Raw genomic sequence first — 22,027 nt, forward strand, 5'->3', positions numbered from 1 at the left:
TGCTCATGTTTTGAGCCCAGTAGAGTAGCTATTTTCAATCCTATCAGATCCAATGCTCCTTCTTTTCAAATTCCTTCACTATTCTGCTTTACACATTTTTCAAATATTCAATCCAAGAACCTACTGCAAAACAAAGTAGAAATAAAAGGAAAGTAATTTACAATCAAATATGTATTTCAACATGTAAATGCTTGGGGTATGTACCTAGGAAGACAAAATGAAGCAATCACAGATGCTACATGTCTACAAAGAATCACTGTGAATGTGACAGTTAAAAAAAAAACAGAGTTTATGCTTTAGGTCTGTTGATTCAAATACTACAAATGATGTTGATGAAGTTATTTCCAAAATGGTAACAACTCACTACAAAAGTTCTAAACAAAACACAGTATAATATTCCCTTATTTTATATACTAGTAGCAATCCTAGAAATGTTAGTATATATAAAAACTGTACAAAAACACTTTACATTTAGGTCCTAGACTCAGAAAATTTACAAGTGGAAATTTCACCTACTAGGATGTTCTGTGGAATAGTCAAAAGTCCCATGGGCAATTCTTTGCGTTGCAGGACTACTCTTTGCATGATGGAACTCATACTGTTCCTGACCCCAAGACCATCTCCCCAAAATTGTGACAATCAAAAGCATTTCCACAATTTTCCAAGATATCCTGAAGATGAGAGAATAGTATAGTCCCGGTGGAGAACCACGCAGAGAAAGGAGAGTTCTCAGATACTCAATAACAACCTCAAATATCCACTTGCTGGATCCTGAAGCAAGCATACCGTACCCAAATCCTTTATTGTAAAGATATTTACAGGCATACCTCATTTTATTGAACTTCACAGGTAGTGTGTTTTTTATAAATTGAAGGTTTGTGGCAACTCTGCATAGAGCCAAGTGTATAGGCCTCATTTTTTCAACTGCATGTGCTTACTACTATCTTTGTGTCACAGTTTGGTAATTCTCACAATATTTCAAAAATTTTTTCATTATTATATTTGTTATGGTGATCTGTGATCAATGATTATGACTCAATGAAAGCTCAAATGATAGTTAACGTTTTTTAGCAATAAGGTATTTTTTAATTAAGGTATGTACTTTTTTTTTTGACATCTTATTACACACTTAATAGACTCCAGTATAGTGTAAACCTAACTTTAAATGCACTGGGAAACCAAAAAATTCATTTGATTCGCCTTGTTCCAGTATTCACGTTATGCAAGACCTGGAACTGAACCCACAGTATCTTTGAGGTATGCCTGTATATAACTGCAGCAGGAGTGATAGATATTCCTTGGAGTTCCTCAAGCAGCCAGTTTCTACCTAGTGGGGATGCACATCCTTCAGGCTATCACACCATATGTAGCTGCAGGAATGGCTCATACAGCTCAGAGTATCTACTAGGAAGGTATCCTGAACCGTTTGTGCATCTGAAGTTGGCTGAATAAACCTCTTTGCCAACAGAGTCCAAAACTTAATAGCATTTCCCTGGCTCTTATCATCACTCTGACCTCACCATCACCTAATGTGATCCAATCTTCCACACTTCCTTGCTTTCCCAAACTCTTCCACTCAGTTATCTAGAATAGAGATATCCTTTTCATAAAAGTCTCAAATTTCTTTCATTGTTCCCTCAACTTCTTGCCCTGACTGAAGCCTGGCGGTGTCTTCCTGAAATAGTGCTCCCTATAGCCCTTTTAAGAAGAAGCTATTTATTTTCCCATGTCCAACTTACTTAGAGGTGGGTTAAGTATTCATTCTCCTTGCTTTCCACCACCAATCCCATACCATTTCTTTGCTCTCCTTTCAAAAATCATAACCCCCTCAGAAATTCAGAACATCAGTCTCCCCAAAGCTGTCATACACACTCTCTTGGTCGAGTCACAGAGCTTCCAGTCTTGTTCTCAACTACTAACTACACTTCTGCCATCATGACCTTCTCACCCACATTGATCTTTTTCTGTGTTCCACCTTAGCCACCATTCCTGTGATTATATTCTAGCTCTTGCCTTCACTAGTAACTGTGCCACCTCTGACATCCAAAATCAAGCGTCTCACTTTTTAACCACCACTCTCATGATTTAGTTTCACCTATTCCAGCAGTTGCCTCCCACAAAACCTTTTATGCCAATGACTCCTACCACTTCTCCACTATTCATCAGCTTCTTGATATCTCCTTTCCCTGCTCACCCAGTTTAGATTCCATGGTCTATCATGACAATCTACCTCACTAATCTTCTCATCCCTCTCTTCTTCCTTTGTCCTTGTTGGGCAAACATTAACGCCCCAAAACCCCTATCATATACCTACTTGGTGCTTGAACTCAATTTTAATGCTTGCATTCAACTGCTGAAGTGAGCTGACAGGTCTCACTTTAAATGATCACAAATATTGAGCCCTCAGCTCATCCATCAATCATACCACATTTCTCTAGTAAGTCAGCTTTCCCACACATACCTTCATCTGTCTTAAGGTCCCACCCCGCTCTGAGGTGATGACCTCACCTCATACTTCACAGAGAAAACAGAATCATAGAATAAATTACCTCATTCTCCCACTGTCAATTCTAACAACTGAACTGAGTTTTTTTTTCACATCTGCCTTTTTTCTTACTTTTAAAGAGGAAGAAGTATTTCTGCTCTAATTAGCGACCAACCCCCTCTATGAAATTGATCCAGGAGAGAGTTTTAAGGAAATAGTTTTTAGGAACAAAGTCCCCAGTGGAAGAGGGGATAGGATTATTTTATCCTTTTTAACAACATCATTCCAACTACTACACTAAGTCTACTATTTATAATGACTCTTTTAACATTTTGGTCTACTAATTCTATTACCTGGGTTACTTCTGTGTCTTCCGTATTTTTTCCTTAGTCGTTAGTTGTATGTTCCAGCTTCTTTGCATACCTGGTAATTTTTTTATTGGATGCTAAACACTAAGTTTTATGTTGCAGGATCTTTTAGTATTCTTTTGAATATTTTTCAGCATTATTCTGGGACACAGTTAAGTTACCTGTAATTAGTCTGATCCTTTTGAGAATAGTGTTTAATCTTCGTTAGGCTGTATCCTGAACAGTCTTTAGAGCTAATTTGGCCCTAAAACTAAGGAAATAACTCTTCTGAGAAATCTTACCTGATGCCCCACGTTATTAAGATGTCTTTCCACTCTGGCTAGTGAGAACACAACACATTCCTAGTCCTGTGTGAGCTCCCAGGACTGTCCCTCCTACTTCTTTACAGTTGTTTTTGCCTCAGCCTTCAAAGTTTCCTCAGACAGGCTCAGATCAGTTTTCAGCCACCCTCAAGGGAATCTCTGGAGCTCTCTGTGCGTGTCTGATACCCTGACCTGAAGCCACTTCAGCTTCCCCAAACTCTGAATTTTCTCTCTTCCAACTCAAGGAGGCTGTCAGTCAGGGTCTATTTGGCATCTCCTCCACATATGCTCGAAGCCTGGAAACTAGGTGGGTACAGATGGGGAAACTGAGGACTAGCTTTGCTTCCCTCATTTATTTCCTGCCTTCCCTTTGTGTCTGCTGAAACTTTGTAACTCATTTTATTTTTTAAATTAATTACATTTACACCCAATGTAACTCATTTTTAAAAGAAATCATTTGTTGATCTCCCAGCCTACTTCAGCCACTGTCCTGTTTTTTCTGTTCCTTTTCATAGCAGAACTATTGCAAAGCATCGTCTACAACTGCCATGATTCTTTTATCTCTCATTATTTCTTCTATCCTCACTGGGCTTTCCTTCCTACTTACTCCACCAAAATAGGCCAATGGCACACATGTAATCAAATTAAACAATCACTTTTCCCTACTCATCTTCTCAGTGGACACAGTTAACCAATTTCCTTTCTTGAAACACTTTGATAATTTTCTTCCTACTTCTTTAATAGCTCCTCCTTTAGCTGAGCCACAAGGTACAGCTTTAAAAGCCATCTCCCAAAGACTTGCCAATTTATAGCACCAACCCATGACTTTAAAATATTACATACACTTCCAGTGCAGACTGTTCTAATTCACTACACTCTTACATATCCAGCTAAATATGGACAAGAGGCACTTCAAACACATCCATTCTTTCTGTATCCTCCCTTCTCTGTCCCTATTTCAGTAAGTGGCCTAATCACCTACCATCCAGGTGCTCAAGGTAAAAATCAAGAGTTAATCCTTGATTCTTTCTCTCCATCTAATACATTCAGATCCACCAGCAACTTCTGCTGGTTCTACCTTCAAAATATACCTCAAATCCATCCATTTCTCTTTATCTCCACTACCACCACCCTAGTTAAAGTCACCAACTCTCATTCTTGCTCAATATGCCTCATTCTCCCATATGATAGCAAGAATAATCTTGAAAAACATGACTTCAGATCATGGCACTCCTTTGCCTGAAATTCTCTAATGGCTTACTTCATTTCTGAACAATCCAAACTCCTTGTAGTAGCCTATAATACCTTACCAGATATAGACTCCTGACTATTGTTGGGTCCTCAGTCAGAGGACCTTTTTTCATTTTGCCCTAGTCATATTTGCCTTCTATTCCTACCTCATATTCTCTGCATCTGTGGGTCTCTCTGCCTGGAATGTTCTTCACCCAGATTTTCAAAGGGTTGGCTCATTCCCACCATTCCAGGTTCAGATCCAACGTTCCTTGACCATCTATGCCAAGAAAACTCTATCTTCCTCCTTCCATCTGAAATTAACTTGTTCCACTGCCACATAAGAGTTACAGTTTTTACTTTCATTTGCCTTTTTTGTTTCCCCATTACAGAATTCATTCAATGAAGCAAATATTGAACACTTACTACATGCCACGCACTCTTCTGGGTGCTGAAAACACATCAGTGAAATAAAGCAAGACAAAAATTCCTGCCCTAATACAGCCTATATTCTAGAATGTAAGATCCATGAAAAAAGGAACCCTGTTTGCTCAGTGTTGTAACCACGGAAACTATAACAATCCTTGCCTCAAAGCGAATGCACAAGTATTTGCCACAAAAGTGATTGAAAATGGGCTAATCTACATTTTCTCAGTCTGTGTACAACATACCTCATCTCAAATATCTCCACCTATCTATTAGAATAATGATCAAATTCTTGTTTCAGACTTCAAAACAGCCATATTTATATTGTTTCCCTTTAGACTCTTACAGGTGAAACACAAATTTGCAACCACAACTACACAATTCTGGCTCTAATTTCAAATTCTCATAACAATAAAAGCTTTGTGACTACAGCACCCGTTTATGTTCTTTAAATCCTTTAGAACTTGTGAGTCTTTCTGGACTAAACTGGAACCAATTATCCCTGCACCCAGACTACCTTTATTTCCATGTAAATTATGTTTATATAATATGCAAATGAAATTATTAACTAATTCAAGATTGAATGACTATTCTGTAAACACATAAAATACTTCTGGAAACAGACCATAATATACTCATTACAACAGGAAATTACTATAGCCTTACTTCACTTTGCAGTTAAGAAAACCTGGGTGAGTGGAAGCAGGTGTGCATACACTCAACTGTCGGAAGCTGCACGAGGCCTTGAGTCTAAAATTGGTTTTCCTGGGGCACCTGGGCAGCTTGGTTAAGTGGCTGACTTTGGCTCAGGTCATGATGTCATGGTTCGTTGGTTCGAGCCCTGCGTCGGGCTCTGTGCTGACAGCTCAGAGCCTGGAGCCTGTTTCAGATTCTGTGTCTCCCTCTCTCTCTCTCAAAGATAAATATTTTTAAAAATATAAAAATAAATTTGTCTTTCTCAAATTATTACCCAAATTTAAAGACACACTTTTTGCAACTACATACAATGCTACAAGGACAAAGAATGTATCTAACACATTCATATGGGATAATCCCAAATACAAGGGATCGTGTAAATGTAAGTAAGCCACAAAAGCCAAAATACATTTTCTCAGAGAATATACAACTGCTACTTGTGGTTCTAAAATACTGAAAATAATTCATCCCAATATATAAAAAAAATTGAAACTATTAAATCATTGATGGGATGTTTTAAATCTCACATTATCTTTACCCCTGGATTCACTCTAAGGCCATGTCATTTCAGCCAGAACTCTATACTGAAGTGAATTCAACCAAAATGATCTGCTTTAATAATCTGTTAACAAAATTCAGCAAAGTTGTCACCATGCATTAACAGAAGCTGACCCAAACCTTTCAAAGAACTGATTATATCCCCATTCATCAAAGCTACAACTCAAATAATGGGTCATAATATATTTAACTACATGTTTTTGTTTTTCATCTACCTACTACACTGGGGTTGGTGGATGAAATTCACTTCATATATATTTAAAGGTATAAAGTTGGGTCTCCACTATGTTTGAAACACTCAATAACTCAAAATCGTTCCCTATAATCGCAGGCTTTAAGTTACATAAACTTGATCAAGACCTGCCAAAATTTACAAATGTGTTGCAGATGACAAAGCTTCAAGCAACTCATTGAAAGTAGTTCTAGCAACTTATTTAAAATATTTGCATCATTTCTCATCGATTTCCCAATAAATTGATATATTCTTACAAAAAATTTACAAAACACTAATGTAAATCATACTTTGAGGGTTCAAAAATTTACTTTAAAAAGTAAAAGACATACTCTACTCCTGTCTTTGTATTTCATATTTTCATACCACTTTGCACTTAGAAGCTCACAACTCATTTCACTCCCAAATTACAATATAAAATTCTCTTTTCCTTGCTGGTTATCTTAAGAAGCAGAATTACAAACTATGTCTTCATCCCATGGTATTACTGTTACTTTTAAAATGCTATCTTTTGGGGGTGCCTGGGTGGCTCAGTTGGTTAAGCCAACTGAGATCTTGGCTCAGGTCATGATCTCATGGTCAGTAAATAGGAGCCCTGCATCAGGCTCTGCGCAGGGCAATGTCAAGCCTGCTAGAAATTCTCTCTGCCCCTCCCCTGCTCAAGAGCATGAGCATGCACATGTGCTCTCTATCAAATAAATATACATTTAAATGCTAGCTTTTGCTTTAAAACTGCTGTTTAACCAACCGCTGATAAGAAATACCCTTAACTTTTTAGGAAAACTGAATCATATATATTAGACTCCAAATCTTTCTATCTTTCATCTCTTTTTACTACCGTGATGTAGTAGTATGCAAAATATAAAACTAAAACCTAGTTTTTAGGACTGTTGGTTTAATACTTAAATCTAGCCACAAATTCATGAACCTGTGAGTACAGATTATTCCTCGTTTACAAAATTTAGCTACCTTACATTTAGACAGTATTTTTAATTAAGTACTGTTGATTAAAAGAAAGAAATGGTAGTTCAGCACAAACTCCATTACAGATCACAAAGCCTCTACAAAACATGGTAGATACGTAAGCCTGTCAGTTTTCATTACCATTGTTTTATAAGAAAATGAACTCTAAGTTCAAATGGTATTAATCCAAAATTTTAAATATCAAGTAGTACACTGAAACAAGAGCTCTTTAGGCACCTAGGAACCATAGTTTTCAAGAGGTTCCTTTTGTAGTTAAGAGTAGTCTCTTCCTTAAGCCAATTAAGAAAGAAAGGGGGGAGTGGAAAAGAGTCGTCTCTTCCTGAGTTGCCTATAGCTAAGGATAGAATTATACTTCTTCTAATAAGTCTATAGAATTGTCATACTAATAAAACCAAAATGACTTCACTTGAAATTTCTAGGAGAGTTAGTAGCCCTTAATCTTGAGCTTTCTGCTCCAATTTGTTACCAATGCTTTGAGAAACTGATGGACAAATATGAACTTTTCCCCTAGAAAAAATATACCATCACAAAATTTTATATGCATCATGGGAATTCACTACTTCCAGAATCATTTCCATGCAGTCCTTAGAACTTAGAAATTTCTCAAAAATATCTTGGTGGGGGGGGGGGGCCTGATTGGCTCAGGCAGTAGAGCACGTGGGTCTTGATCTTAGGTTCATGAGTTCAAGCCCCATGCTGGCCATATAGCTTACCTAAAAAAATAAATTAAAAAAATATCTTCAAGTAGAAATTGGACACTAAATTTTACTATTGCTTCTCAATTATCTTTGATTTTAGATAGACTAGTTATTGGCTACTTAATGCAAAAAAAAAAATCTCGAGTCCTTTCTAATTCAAACTATTTGTAAAAATTAAACTTTGCTTCTACTGTAACTGAGATTTCACATATTTTTCTTCACTTCCAAGAAAGAAGGAAGAAATCTAATTTTACAGCTCCAAATACAAGGACTAAAAAAATCTTAGTTCATAAAATTTTAAAGGGAAAAAAAAAGATTTTTGGTTTATTTCAAAAAATGAGAAAACATTTAAATTGATCATTTAAGGTAGAAAAACTAGAGTTTTATCAATTTTTGAAAATGTAACACTTATTTTTCCTCATTTCAGAGATATATACATATTTCCAATTTATCCCTAATTAAAAACAAACAAAAAACCCATCCACTTTATAACTAGTCCTTAACTTGGGATCTAATAACATTATATACAGGACCTAATAATGGATGGTAGTTCTAAGAGGAGAGAAAGGCAGGTGTATGAGACCATTTTGTCCAGATAGAACCCAATTAAAACAAGGTGCTGGATTATAATGGCTAGACCCTACTTCCAACAGTCTCAAAGATAGCTGTGTAGGGTAGTCTCAATTACATCACCTATTCTACCCAAATCAGACTAGGTAATAGGAGTAGAAAGGTTAACTCTCCACTCATAATAGAGCCACAACACCCTGGACATCCCAATGAAAAAGTTACACTATAGGAACCAGGTAGTTCCAATTTATTAATTATCACTTTAAAACCAATGTTTTCAGAATGTCTTCCCTAGCAGAATTATACTTTAGTGTAAAGCTCCAATTCTAACCAACATAAATCAATTTTATTAAAAACACACCAATAGTACCAACATCTTGCAAAGTTATCCCTTCAATTAAAAGAGAAGCCGTGGCACTAGACTTAGTATTTCAACATTCCTAACTTCAAAGTTAAGATCTCAAACTTAAGATTATAATCTTAACAAAAATGTTAAAATATTATAATGGCACAAACATCTGCCCTCTCAACTTATCCAAATTTTTCTTTTTTAAACCCAAAGGGACTCATTTATCTCATTTTAGAACTGACAGTCTATTGACTTCCTATTTGAAAATTACTTCTGTAATTCATCAACTCCAAGACTTCATCAAATGTTGTTTTTTGACTTAGCAAGCTACAATGTATGACAGTGTACCAATTCAAACATTTAATCCCTAAACATCTAAGACTCAGTCAAGTTCTTCAATTTATTACAATTTGGAGTTATTTTTCAATCCAACTACACTAATAAATAACAACTAAATTCTAAAATTGAGTAAAGTCACGGGGTGGGGGGAGGATTTCTACTTAAAATTGTTTCTTAAAAATTAAGAGGCATGCCCAATTGTGTTCAGCTTATATTATTAAAATTGGTTAAATAGGAGTACATTAATAAGTTTTATTTTCTCAGTGGTAAGACCTAGAATTTGTCTGTCCTTCACCACAGAAACAAAATATGGTAACAATTACCAGACAGTTCACATGACAATACCGCAGATACATTTTGATCATGAAATGCTTTCTTAATCAGGGGGTATATACAAAACTGTCATCTAAATCTGCCCCATCTTTCATGATCAACATACCATTATACTTTTTTTAGCTAGACCCTCAATGTCCAAGGCAAAAGTTTGTTTTAACCATTCACCTTTACAAGTACATCATGCTTCAACAAATTATCAAAATATTTTTGTGTTTCTAAAGTTAACTCAGAATTCAATTATTTCTATGTTTAGCCTGCATTTTCAATATTGTGTAGCATGCTATTTTCAATATTGTGACTTATATGGCCTACTACTACTGACAACATGAACCAGGACTGTACAGCAGCAATTTACTTGGTAGTGCTTACATCCTTTTATTAAATTCAGTATCTATTCTTGATGTCTATGCTTCACTGATCATAGTTTTGGCTGGATGTAAATTGAAACAAATTCTAAACAGATGATGGAAAAAGGTAGCTTAAAGGAAAATAAAAATCCCTCACGTTCCTCAGAGAGACTGCACATGTTACTAATGATATCCATTGCACTCTAAGACGTCAAAATTATTTCCGTGAACAAAATTATCTATAAAGTTTAACAAACATTGATACTTTAGTTGAGTTCAGCTCGGAGTTCAGGTTGTAGCCAGAGACTGTCCAAAATACTCAGAAGCAAGACTTAACTAAATGTCTAACATGTACTGTAGTGCTACCTTGCTTTTATAAAGCATCTCTCCACCTTCCCTGGCTGCAAAACAAGAACTACAAATTAAATTCCAAGGCAGTATAACACCAACACCCCAACTTGAAAGTATGATCTGTAAAACTTAGAAACAAAAATAAAACCAAAAGACAAGATTCTGCAGTCACAAGCACTTTAATGTTTAAAAACAAATCACTTATTAAAAAATAAATGGCACCAATCTACTCTAAAGTTGACACAAGTAAAATAAATTGAGAGGTTCTGTCTGATAAGTGCTGAAAGTCAGTGCTACACCAGACAATCTCAACTACTACATGCACTTATCACTTAGCCTATCTGTAAAGTTAGACTTAAAACACTACTCTCAAAAATAACATTCAACTGTCAGAACTATTTTACTTTAAAAGGTTAAATAACCCAAACAATTTGAAGAGCTTTATTTTCAAAATCAACATTACAGAGCATAATTTCTACATTTAAAATTCTTACAGCACCAAATAGAAGTATTACAGTACAATTTTCCACAACAAAATTGTAGCACACAAATCTTGCGACTGCTTGATTTCCTTGAACTGTCAATACGCTGCACCCTGTTTAAATGGCTGTACCTGAAAACCAAAGTATGCAATTCCTTAGGATTAGAAGTCATCAAGCTATACTGTCAAGAATCTGGAGAAAATGAGAGGAAGATTCTATTATCCTTGTGTCTCAACCCAGTTTCCACAACAAGGTAAAGCCATAGCTATGATAAAATGTCTATTTGCTGTAAATAGTTAAATACTGAAACCCACCCGATATAAAACATCTGAATGTGAAGATTTCTGTAAAATGAACTCACTTTAGTTCGGTTATCGGTAAGTAAGGACCCTCTTTCGAAATCTAGATCTATAAAACATCTTCTTAAATTGGGTCGTTTCTTCCCCTATGTTGAGAAACCAGAAAGAAGGCAGACTTACACTTAAAAAAAAAAAAAAGCTATTAATAAAGTTACAGGCTTTAGAAAAGCTACGTACTCCAAAATAAGTCTGCAACATAGTCTCAAAGATCAAAGAAAAAGTCAGGGATAGACAGTAGTTTATTACCCTCCGACTAATTAGAATTGGGGAGGAATGAATGCAAAAGTCCCAAAGATACAGAAAATGAATCTTATCTTCTATAAAAGTCATCCGAGCAAACACGCAGTACTCTCAACACTCTGTTGCAGGGGGTAAAAGGAATACAAGCCTCACAGACCTGCCTGTCAACATTACATGCCCCAGTGAGGCTCCCCGTGGGGGCCGCACAGAGCCCAGCCACCCTTCCAGGCCATCGGGAAGCGAAATTCCCCCACTGTGCACGGAACCTGCGCTCCCCAGCGCCCGCAGCGCGCGAAGGCCGAGGTGGCCCTAGAACGCCACCCAGCGGCCTGCCGGGAGGGCTGCAGGCGGGTCCTCCGCGGCTCCCGGCTCGCCGCACCCCCACCGCCACCCAAGCCCGTTCCCCTCTCCGGATGCACAAGGCCCAACCCAAGAACTAAGACCACAAAATGGCTGCCGGCAGCTTCGTCACGTGACCCCTTTGTGCCTTTCGGGCTCCCGAACTCCGCGGGACCCGGGTACAAGTGGCCGGGGTCGGCGGGTGGCCTTAGAGGGGGCCCCGCCGGGCCGCGGCGGCCGGGGGTCGAGGCCGGGGGAGGCGGGGTAAAGGCCCGGCCGGCGACTGAGGGTCGGCGGCGAAGAGAAGATGGCGGCCATTTTGTGTGGGTATGCTGCTCCGCCGCCGCCGCAGGCAGCAGAGGGAGCGGGGCCTGGCGCTGGGTCGGACAGGGGAGTTAACACGTACCGACTCCTCTTCCTTCTCCATTCCGGTGGGCATCTGCGGCACGGCCCGGTTTATCGAGGCGTATTCGTGCAGGTCGGGCAGATCCTCACAGCGGAAAACCGGCAGCGGCTTCGAGGCGTCTAGCGCCCGCGCCCGAAACGACAGTTTACTCATCTCAGGCGCAGCAGATACCTCTCCGCTCTGGGGAAACGGCCCCGGCCAGCGGGATCATGGAGAACCGGGGGTTCGGTCCCCACTCGCCTACCGCTGCCGGGGACTTGAGGGGCGGAGCGCAGAGCCCGCCGTCCGGGCACTAACACCAGCCGGGAGGGTGGGAGGCTGTGCCGCTCCGCTCCTCTCTCGCTCGCTCTCTTCAATACGCCATGGCCAACATGGCGGACATTAAAACTCCACTGTGCGCTCTTCAGCCAACCCCAGCCATTCCCCACACTGCATCGCGCAGCGGCGCGGGCACGCGGGGGGGGGGGGGGAGCGCGGGCTCGAGGCCGGGCGCCGGCACGGAGCGCGCGTCCCGCCAACCCCCGGCGCCCGCCGGCCTCGCTGCTCGCGGCCCCCACCCTCCGCAGGCCCGGAGGCGGACGGGCGGGACGGGGCCGACTGGGCGCTCGGACGCCGGGAGCCGACGCCTCGATCCTCCTGTTCCTTCTTATAGCGCACACGCTCACTTTCTCACGCTCGCTCCCTCCCCGCGCCGTTTTCTGACAGGCAAAGGTGCAGGCAAACTACCCAGCCGCAAGCCGGCTTAGCGAAAGGCAACGGCGGGAGAATTGCGGGGTGGTGCTATTACTCGGGGGTGGGCGGGCTCGGCACCTGTCACCCCCGCCAGCGGCCAGCGCAAGGGGCGGGGGCGACTCTGGGGGGCCAAAGCCGCCCTCGGTGGGGGTTAGGAGGGGCGCTCCAGACGGCGCTGCGCACCGATGGCAAATTCAGTGGGTGAATGCACGTCTTAGTTATCGCGGCTTTTTAGGTCTTTAAAACAAAAATACAAACGAAATTAGGGGCAAGATAATACTTTGGGTGAACTTTTACCAGCGATTATTTTTGCGTCTAATGAAATTCTGGATTATAATATTTGACAGGCTCCGCAGCAAATCTTTGGTCAGTTCCCATCCACTGAACTCAGTATAAACGGTACGCATCCTTCTCCGCTCCAAAATAGGTCTTTTTTTAATCTTGCATTTTATGTACCCATATTCACACTTTTATTGTAATTGAAGCAAAAGGAGTTCCTATCGGGAAGATAAGGGAAAAAAAAATTTTAAACGACCTACTTCAGGATTGCACAGCCAATTCATTATATGTGGCTCATGATTTTGTTTGCACTGAAGGAAAAAGCTGCTTCTATGACATAGTCATGGGTTCACACTTATCATTTGTTCTCTGAAAAACTTTATAAGATTGAATCATATAAAGCCTGTAGTGCTCCTGCCAAATCAAAACAGAAAAAAAGGGGAAGAACTGATATATTAATTTTTGGTTTATATTATACATGAAACTAGGTATCCAGAGAGCTCTTTCCGGTGGCATATTAAACAAAAACCAGAAAGACTGTTAGGGTGGGTTTAGTAGGTTTGGCAGCAAAATTTCAAACGTTCACGGAGATAGAAAAAGGTTTTATAAGTCTGCTTTTCTCCCTGGGGCTACACAGTAAAAATAATCACAATTCTTAAATACTGGGTTGGATGGGAACTGTTAACTTGCTTAAGGCACATAGGAAACTGCTATCTTCCAGGCTGGTTTAGCTACACTCTACCAGGTGGGGAGAAGAAAAGGAACACACAGACTCCAGTTCTCAAAAATTACCCTAAAATTCTCATACTGACAACTTACCTCTGGGAGGCAGAGGGACTTTCATCCACATTTTCTATACTAATACTGTGCATTTATTCAATGAGCAAACATTTATGAGCCCTGGCGGCCTTCTAAGTATGCTGCTGATGACTTATCACTGGCAGAGCTCAGAGCTCGAGCAGAAGGACCTGTAGATGAAAACTGCCACACCTGAAGTAAGTGTTATAATGAAAGCACAGGCTATTGTGGGAACAGGCAGGAGTGGCACCCAATCCATAGGCAGTGGCTCTAATGAAAGCATTCAGGGAAGGTTTTTTTGGAGGAGATGATATCTGAGTCAAAATTGTGTAGGATAAGTATGAGTTAACCTTGCCAAAAAAAACAAAAAAAAAAAAATGAAGAGAAGTATATTAGGCAAGAGAAGCAGCATGTGCAAAGAATTAGCCACGAGAGCCCGTATCATATTCTGGGAGCCTCAAGAATTGCCAACCACACTGTGAAATAGACACCTATTTAGCCAAGTTTAAGAGTTCTGGTTCAATATTAGTCTAGTAGTCCTCTGCAACCTACAATATTAGATTTCTGAAAATCCCACAAGTAGAATTCCATTGATTTTATAGAAGACTTCGTAGCACAAAGTCTTTACAGACTTTATAGAACAAAATAGGATCTTAAGTTATGAATGAACCACCACGGAAACAAATATATGTATTTTTAAACTTCATGAAAATAACAGCTTATGGATAACATTTTCTACATCCCTTATGGATACTGTACAAATCAGTTCCTTGTTCTCTAGAAATTCTAGAATCATCCTCCATGGCAGGTTCAGAGATATGCTTACAAATTAAGCTTGCCTTTTCGCAGATAATATGCCTGCTAAGTGACGTTTTCTTTTTGCAGCGACTCTCCATCCAGCTCAGTGACCTGGATTTCTGACTCCCAGGTCCTACTGGGTTTTCAAGGACCCAAAGACTGGAGTCTCAAGCTTCATACTCAATTCAGTTCCCTCTCTCCTAAGGGCCAGGAGTGCAGAAATAAAGGTTCAGGCTTAAATGTAGGGAATACAAGTAAGATTCTGATAAGGGGATACCCAGTAAACCAAATGACGAGTACTAGGCAGTATGGTGAAGTGCATTGCTATGGGAGTTCAGAAGGAAAAGTCAGTTTCACCTGGGCTGATCAGACATCATGGAGAAGATAGCATGTGATTTGGTTCTGAAAGATGACTAATATTCCAGTTGGTAATGGCAATGAACTGGTAGAAGAAAAGGTATTCATGGGAGAAAGCAACTGTATGAACAAAACAGTGAGAGAAGGCAACTGCCAGGTGTGTGAAGGTGAGGTTTATTTGGCCAGAGTTCAGTAGAAGACTCCAACAACAAACCAGGTGTGTGGTAAAACTGGTAAGCTCTTGGGGTGAGGGAGTAGGAGTAGAAAGTAAAGAGATAGAAGTTTTAATGGTAATAATAATTACATATCATCATGCTGAAATGTGCTTCATTTCAATTTACACCAAATACAGAAATTCTGCTGAAAACACAACCAAGAATGTGTGAAATGCAACTGCTCTAACACTGCAGTTTGCTATATATAATAAACCTGAAGTATGGTTCTAAATTTTAGTTCATGTCCAATATGTGCCCAAGTCTTATTATTTATTCTTTGAAACTGTATCTAGGATTTCTCTCCTTATTTCCATTCCCATTGCCTTAACCATAGTGCCAGCTCTCATCACTTCCCAACTGGAAAGTGGGAATTCATAATTATATTCATTCATTCCTTCAAGAAACCGTTATTAACCACCTACCTAACAGGAAGCTGCAGGTACTCTCTTAGTGGCTAGTGGTAACTAATAGTGGCTGGTAGAGGTTCCCTGGGTATATGAAGGACAAACTGCCCTTCAGGGCTTCATAGTTCATGCCACCCAACCAGTGTGCCTAAATCCCCATTCCGTGGGTATCCTCCCTTCCCCAAGTCACTTATTTATATCTGCTCTTTATTTTCCCCATTAGATAAAGCCAAAAAAAAATTTTTTTTTTGGTATGGTTAAGGCCTCATAACTTTGCTTAACTCTGTCCAACATTGTTTCTCATTATTGCCTAAGACAAGCTCTTCACTCTGGCTGGTATGTCTCATAACCATCTTTAGAAATCAGCATTTTTATTCATTTTTATTCATTCCTTTTTCTCAGTTCTCCCTGACGGACAGTATATTTCTAGCTAACAAAATGCGAAATACGACCTCACAGGAATGTTTTGAAGATTCAATAAAACATTCCATGTAAATATTTAGAATGGTCTCTAGCCCACAGTAAACATTCAGTAATTATAAACTATTGTTATTATCCCTCAAAATCCAAATCAAATATCATGTCCTCCACGAAATTGTGACTACTTAATCTCTCTGGGTTCTAATTTCCTAATATGAAGAATGAGTGAGTGGTTATGTGAATTCAAAATAATTCTTCTTAAGTCTGTACCATTCTTTCTCATCTCTGAACTCCCATTACACTTCCAATCAGTAAGAATAATACCTACCATTTACTATGTGCCAGGCAATGCGGAAGTACATTTTAAATGTATTATCTCATTTAATTTTCATGAGAGTCCTCTGAGATCTGTCCTGTCATAAAGGTTGCAGAACCTGCCTATGGTCACAAAGCTGGTGATGGGCAAAGCTGAGATTGAAATCCCTAGTGTCTGAATCCAGAGTGAAGCCCCCCATATCCAGGTTATAAAGTGAAGCATGGAGTGAACCACAAGTCAGAAAAAAGAGATGTTGAATGTAGCCTTCCCTTTCAAGAGGCTTGGCAATGAAGGGAGGAGAGGCAGAGACAAAGGGGTAGCTATTTGGGTCACAGATTGTGTTGTTTTTGAAAGTGGGAGAGATGTGGGCATGTTTCTACACTGAAAACAAAGAATCGTATAAATTGATTAATGTTAGAACTGTCTTCTGAGGCAGGAAGGAAAGAGGGCAAGAATGGATGGTGATGCAAAGAAGTTACACTCTCTTTGATTAAACAATTAGATTTAAAAAACCATGATGCCAGTTTTGCTAGCAGGAGTCTAGATTCTTCATTCCTTCAAGCATTCAACAAATATTGATTGGATGTTTACTAAGAACTAGGTAAAGCAGTTTGTGCTGCAGAACAATGATAAACAAGAAATGATCCCTATAGCCTCATAGAGTTAATAATAAAGTGAGATATTGCTTTTACATTTAATTGAGAAAAAGTGAAATTAATTTCTTTAAAATGTGTGAATGTATAATAATGATCTCAACATGAGAAAATGATACAGAGCTATAAGGGAGCATTGTGCAAAAGCACTAAATTTTCACTTAAAGTTATTTTTCCTAACTTTCTGCTTCTTAGTTTCATGATAAGCTATATAAAGCAATGGCATCAAATAATTCTTCCAACATAACATTTAGGAAAATAAAAACTGGAAATGCTTTCATGATGTGTTTTTCCCCCTCAAGGAAATATTGGAAAGTAAATATTGCAATTGTTTTGCAATGTATTTAATAGGGTGTCAAAGAAATAATATCTGAACTGATTCTTCTACAGAGTTGATTTATACATGGGATTCTGTACGAAATATTTAAGATCTATATTTGAGATAAAATATTCAGAATGTATCCAGAAATAATCTATCTCTACCTTAAAAGAATAAAGGGAAAATATTAATCTTAGCAAACTGTAGCAGGATGGACTCAAAGTTATTTCAGTTTACCTTTATCTCCAATACAAATTTTAACTGGAAAAAAAAAAAAAAGAAAAGAAAAAGAAACACAACTCAAACAAATTGGGCCTGAGAATGAATTAGAATATTTTTAAAAATTCACAAAATGGTGCCAGCAGTATTGAAATTTAAAAATTAAAAAAATAATACATCTTGTTGTGAAATATAAAATCCTAAATTTGTAGAAAATCTATTATGAACCCAGCAAGGATTTTGCCAAAATGGTCTAAATTTTCTCTGGAAAGAAAAAAGGTGATTAGGTAAGTTTAACCATTTTGAGGACTGGGCTTCCTTAATTCCCAGGTCCAACACATGATCTGAGCTTTTCTCCCCCCGTCCTAGTAGGCAGTTGATGAGACTTCTGTGGCATTATTTTAGTGAGGATAACATTAGACTACTGGATGCAGTTGAATGCATAAGTGGGAGTTATAAACAGGAAATCATTTGAAACTTGAATAACAATTTAGTACTTTAGAGGAATGTCACACATTCCAACAATTAATTTGCCAGAAGAATAAAAGTCCGCCTTAGAAAACAAGGAAATTGAAGAACTAAAACATATATATCATATTTGGTAGTATTTATCTAAACTGAATTTTGTTAAATTAGTGTTAACTCATTTAATGCAGTGAGTGGAACTTACTGACAAGACTACTGTGTACAGCCCAGGTGTTAGTCCAAGGTTGTAAGGAGCAAAGACATAAAAATGAGCAAGTTAGGAGAGAAGAGAGGAGCGGGCCGGGGGAGGAGGAGGAAAAGGGAGGGAGGGAAAGGGAATGTAGTAACCTTTTAGGTGTCTTACAGTCTGAGCACATAAAACATCCTATAGTTGAGCTTTAGTTTTACTAAGCAACATAAATAAATCAGTATGGTATAAATGGTACATAGGGTGAAAAAATGAAACTTGGAGAAAAGAGAAAAACTGTTCATGAAGTAGAAATTCATATTGGAAGGTTTATATCAAATTTATTAGTGGGTGGTAGACAAAAAACAAAAAAGATTGGGAAGAGGGTTTTCGAGAGAGAGACTTTTTGAGTTGCTATTATTGCTTTTATGACTCAAGGCAGGAAATCATTTTCCTTTTGAAACGTGGGGCACAGAATTATCTTCTCTATCATCTAATAAGTTAGTATTAGTGAAATTAAAGTTTTACTTTCACTGTATTCTTTATGATACGTTGAGCAACTGTTGTGCCGATTAGTTAGATAAATACTCTAAACCCAGTTTCTCCTCTCTTCCGGAGTAGGGAAGGGAAAGTGACGATTTCAACCGCAAGGACTGAGATTATAGGTGTGAAGAATGATTCATGGAGGAGGAGAAGGGCATGGAGAACAGAACCGGAGAGATACGAACATCGAGGAGACAGCAAAGGGACAAGAGCCAGGAAAAGAACAGAGAAGGAGAGACAAGAGGCTGGGAGAAGCACAGAGAGAAGCTGGGTGAGGTAAATGTTTCAAGGAGGACCAAGAAGATTAATGAGGAAGACCAAAAAGAATGAGGCCGTCACTGGAGATCATAGCCAGCAAGATTTCTATAGGACACTGTGGGCGGAAAATATACTCTGGTGAGTTGAGATGTGAACTGGAGGAGTCATAGGCTGAGTGGTGCCTGAAGCATGTTAATTAATCATTTACCAGGCAAGCCAAAGCCAAGTAAAATTTTGAAGTGATTTCCCAATACTTTTTCTGTGATAGTTTTCTTGTTACTTGCCCACAGGAGTGAGAGCACCTCAAGGCCAAAAATCAGCCTAGCTTCAGGACAGAGCCAGGGACACAGCGTGGGTAACATCATCAGCACCTCCCACATTAGACATTAAAAGAGAATACATTCCATTATTTCACAAGTCTTTACAAAATCCTAGTTACAGGAGGAAGTAAAACTTATCTTCCATCTTTAAAGTTGCAGAAACTAGTAAACAAAAAACCAACCCAATTTGCTTAAATGAGTAACTAATAAGGACATAAGTCATATCCAGATCTTAAGATTTCTTCTGAATTAAGTTTCCCAAACACTAGACTCATAAGCCAAAAATTAAACACAGGTACACTGTGGTAGCACATATGTAGCACCTGGGTGGCTCAGTTAACTGTCCGACTCTTGATTTCAGCTCAGGTCATGATCTCGTGGTTCATGAGTTTGAGCCCTGCATTGGGCTCTGCACTGACAGCCTACAGTCTGCTTGGGATTCTCTCTCTCTCCTTCTCTCTCTGTGCACCCCCATCAAAATAAATAAACATTAAAAAAAAGCAGTAAGTTAGAAAAATACTATTATATATTTTTTTAAAGAATGTATAGGTTCATAAGGCAAAGGATCAGGACAACTGCAGAAAAGAAATCTTTTACAAATGCTTATTACAGTATTTTCCAAATTTATCTGACCATGCAACCCCTTACTATGTACTATCAATTATTACCTTTAGTTCTATAAACACACACTTTGGGAAATTCTAATCTAGGTAATTCAAGGAAATAAAAGTTTTTTTCTGATCAAGTTATTCCTTTAATTACTTGAGAAGTCTGACATGTGAACTTTGAAAAAAGCATAACGATCTTATAAATGTAAAGTATTATCCTTATTATCAGTTAAGATTTTTATCCTGCTAAAACCAGTGTAAAATAAGACATTTAAGTATAAAAATGAACAGAATTCTGACACAGAATTTAGCAGATTGCTATACTTTGACAATATATTGGGTATTTAATACCAAATAAACCAAAATATTTAGCTATGTTTCTGTCTAAAAGTTTCTCTGTTAAAAAGAATATGGTGAACCACTTTGATTCAGAGATTTCTATTCTAACTTAAAACTCTTGGAGCTGCAGTTTCTCCATCAGTGAAATAGTAATCAACAGAATCTACTATGTAGGTTGATACATTGATTCAATAGAATCATTAATGCAAAGAGTTTATCAGGAACGTGACACAAAAGTAATGCTCAATAACCATGAGCAATTTTTAAAGGACATTTTAATTCTATTTTTATCCCATAGATCATTTTATTTTTCAGAGCTTTTTTTTTTCTATATATACAGTATAAAACAACATGAATTGTAAAGATTTTCAAAATTCTTACCTAAGGACACAAAACAAAACCAAGCTAAAAAAGTCCTCACGTGAAACCAAAGTCCAACAAGATACACACACACACACACACACACACACACACACACAACTAATTTAGATAAAACATTACATTCATCTTCTAGATTTTTTTTTTTGTTTTGGGGTGCCTGGATGGCTCAGTCCGTAAAGCATCAGACTTTGGCTCAGGTCATGATATCACCGCTTGTGACTTCCAGCCCCACGTTGGGCTCTGCGCTGAGAGCTCAGAGCCTGGAGCCTGCTTCGGATTCTGTGTCCCTCTCTTGCTCTGCCCCTCCCCCACTCGTGCTTTGTCTCTGTCTTTGTCTCTCTCTCTCAAGAATAAATAAAACATCAAAAAAAATTAGATTTTTTTTGTTTGGTTTTCCTTTAGTAACTTTGTATCATTCCTAGGTTTAAATCTACAAGGAGCTCTGGTGCACCTTTCCCCCCCATTGACAAATGACTCATTGAACTCAGTGACTACTCAATCTCCAAATCTGGTCAAGCAAGCTCCCCAGGGGGTCAGAGCCTCTCTGTACAAGCTGCTACTGTTTCCCTTAGGCTGAGTGCTTTGTGTAAAAACAGTCAAAGGATAAGTAACATTTTGGACTCCGAGTAGCAACATGGTACAGTAAGTAAGTCCAGGCATCATGTGCTAAAAGGAATACTGGCATCCATGTTTAAAGCTCTGGATGCTAATCTAATATCTACCAGTTCCCAGCAGTATGATCCCATAGAAATGATTTAGTTTCTAAGCCTTAAGTATCTCATATACTTAGTTTAAAGAATACTTGTTTTCCTCTCTTTTAGGCCATTATGAAGAACAAATGAGGTAATGTAGTGAAAAATTTTTGACAGCTACAAAGTACTAAACAAATATTAAGGAAGAATTTATTATTTCAATTTCACTGTAGTGGTTAGGAAGGGCATACACATACCCTTGCCCCAAAATAGCATATTGGAACAGAAAATCCATGACCTGTCCAAATCATGCAGTTGATCACAGAAGATTGTTGGCAGACTGAGGGGGCTTTGGACATTTCCTTAAATGGAAAATCTTGAACACAATACCAAATTCACCCATTTCATTTATTTTTCAATAATCTTTTTTTGCCCCTTAAAACCTATCATAAGTTTGAATTATTCTAAGAAATGTACCTGTATTCTAACTCTTACAATTATAAATTTTTATAATTTTAATATATTTTTCTCAAAAATTCCTCTTTATCATCATCACTCCATTTAGAACAGAAAATTAATAAAAATGTTTTCCCTGAATTTTCTCTGCTCACTAATTTCCCACATTTT

The 22,027-nt window shown here is 38.5% G+C and overlaps 1 protein-coding gene across 4 annotated transcripts in view; it reads right to left on the bottom strand.

Moving 5' to 3' along the window:
* Nucleotides 1-22,027, bottom strand: part of EPC1 (enhancer of polycomb homolog 1) — a 94,097-nt gene that overhangs the window by 56,689 nt on the left and 15,381 nt on the right. For 2 of the 4 annotated variants that reach the window (XM_043563500.1, XM_043563499.1), the window contains exon 1: nucleotides 12,098-12,540. The exons of the other annotated variants lie outside the window; for them this stretch is intronic. In XM_043563500.1, the coding sequence (XP_043419435.1) occupies nucleotides 12,098-12,250 (153 nt within the window). In that variant the 5' untranslated portion in view covers nucleotides 12,251-12,540. Of the gene's footprint in view, nucleotides 1-12,097; nucleotides 12,541-22,027 lie in introns of those variants that run through there. 4 annotated transcript variants of the gene reach the window in all.

The sequence above is a fragment of the Prionailurus bengalensis genome, chromosome B4 (assembly GCF_016509475.1).
Source record: "Prionailurus bengalensis isolate Pbe53 chromosome B4, Fcat_Pben_1.1_paternal_pri, whole genome shotgun sequence".
In the NCBI taxonomy this organism is placed as follows: Eukaryota; Metazoa; Chordata; class Mammalia; order Carnivora; family Felidae; genus Prionailurus; species Prionailurus bengalensis.